We start from the raw sequence: 1,938 nt of genomic DNA, 5'->3' as shown, positions 1-1,938 counted from the left end.
CAATCCTTAAAATTATCATGAAAATATTATTATTATTATAAAATCTATAAAGAAAGAAGGTATCATGGTTTTTCTGTGAAACAAGATAAATATTTTATAATGCTCAAAAGCTACCATTTTCAAATATCCCTAGAAACCAAATTTGCAAGTCAACATAAGAGATTGAACTAGAACTATGAATTACTGATTTTCACATCTGACATAATTCAAACTCAAAGTGAAAAATCCCTTTCTTTTGTCTTCCTTCTCTCTCCTTCAGCTCTGGAATTTCCTGTCTGACTACATTATAGCATTCATCTGTCACAAGAAGGTGAGGATGAACAAGACACGGATCATTGAGGTCATTCTACTGGGATTCCAGGTTGACCCCTCTCTGGAGATGCTCCTGTTTGGGCTGTTCTTGCTGTTCTACTGCCTCACGTTGATGGGAAATGGGATTATCCTGGGGCTTATCTGCCTGGATGTTAGGCTGCACACTCCCATGTACTTTTTCCTCTCACATCTGGCCATAGTTGACATGTCCTACGCCTCCAGCACTGCCCCTAAGATGCTGACAAATATGGTGATGCACCAAAAGAACATCTCATTTGCTTCATGCATACTTCAGACATTTTTGTATCTGGCTTTTGCAGTGACAGAGTGTTTGATTCTGGTAGTGATGTCATATGATCGCTTTGTAGCTATCTGTTACCCTTTGAAATACACACTGATCATGAGCTGGAGAGTATGCTCCATCCTGGCTGCCACTTGCTGGGTGTTTAGCTTCCTCTTGGCCTCACTCCATGTCACGCTCATTCTTCGACTCCCATTCTGTGGGCCACAAAAAGTCAACCATTTTTTCTGTCAAATCATGTCAGTATTCAGATTAGCCTGTGCAGACACAAGGCTCAACCAAGTCGTTCTTTTTGCAGGCTCTGTGATGGTCTTACTGGGGCCCCTGTGCTTGGTGTTAGTCTCCTATACTCGAATCCTGGTGGCCATTCTGGGAATCCACTCAAGGGAGGGTCGCAGAAAGGCCTTCTCCACCTGTTCTTCCCACCTCTGTGTGGTTGGGCTCTTTTTTGGCTGTGCTATCGCCATGTACATGGCCCCCAAATCCAAACATTCCCAAGAACAGAGAAAGATCCTGTCTTTGTTTTACAGCCTTTTCAACCCTATGCTCAACCCTCTGATCTACAGTTTGAGGAACACAGAGGTAAAAGGTGCCTTAAGAAGAGTTCTTTGGAAACAGAGATCACTGTGAGGCTGTTTAAAAATCTTCCATGTCAGGCTAGTCAGTGGTGGTACTCACCTTCAATCCCAGTACTCAGGAGGCAGAGGCAGGCAGATCTGAATTTGAAGCTAGCCTGGTCCACAGAGTGTGTGTACAGACAGTCAAGGAGTCAAAGCTATACAAAGAAACACAAACATCAGAGGCATGTAAGTCCTTTTAAGTCCTTTTAAGACTATGATAAACATGTACACTCAAACTCCTGTTCTTCTGCCACAGACCACCCCAGTCAGGTATGGTGGTCCCTGGAATGAAGGTCCTCGAAGCTAGGTGGGTAAGGATTCGCTGGTGACAAACAGAAACAAACAGTGGCAGTTTGAATCTGAGTGGATTTTGCAGGTCTCAAGCAGGGGATTTTATACATTAAAAAACCAAACATTACATCTCTTAGAAACTATCCAGTGAAACTATCACAAATACCAACAAAAATCATTTGGCACAGAAAAGCACAAAAATCATCCAATCATTACAACTCTGAAACTATGTATTCAGTGACTCACAAACAGAACAGGTAACATCATTATAAATCATCAAAATATAACAATTCTAAAAGGATGTATTCAGTGGGGGCTGTTGTCCAAAGCTAGTGGCATATTTCTAGGAGCAGATTAATAAATCTTTAACAGTGCTCTTAACTGCTGAACTAAATCTCTAGCCCCATGGTCAAT

At 41.9% G+C, this 1,938-nt stretch overlaps 1 protein-coding gene across 1 annotated transcript; it reads left to right on the top strand.

The window, feature by feature from the left end:
• Positions 1-316: 316 nt before the first annotated feature.
• Positions 317-1,243, top strand: LOC110296784 (olfactory receptor 2A12-like). Its single transcript, XM_021165554.1, has one exon. The coding sequence runs from the start codon at positions 317-319 to the stop codon at positions 1,241-1,243; it is 927 nt and encodes a 308-aa protein (XP_021021213.1).
• The last annotated feature ends 695 nt before the right edge of the window (positions 1,244-1,938 follow it).

This window comes from Mus caroli, unplaced genomic scaffold (genome assembly GCF_978045245.1).
Source record: "Mus caroli unplaced genomic scaffold, Mus_caroli_1 scaffold_7, whole genome shotgun sequence".
Taxonomy (NCBI): Eukaryota; Metazoa; Chordata; class Mammalia; order Rodentia; family Muridae; genus Mus; species Mus caroli.
The sequence above is the reverse complement of the archived record's forward strand: the minus strand, read 5'-3'. Positions and strand labels throughout refer to the sequence as shown.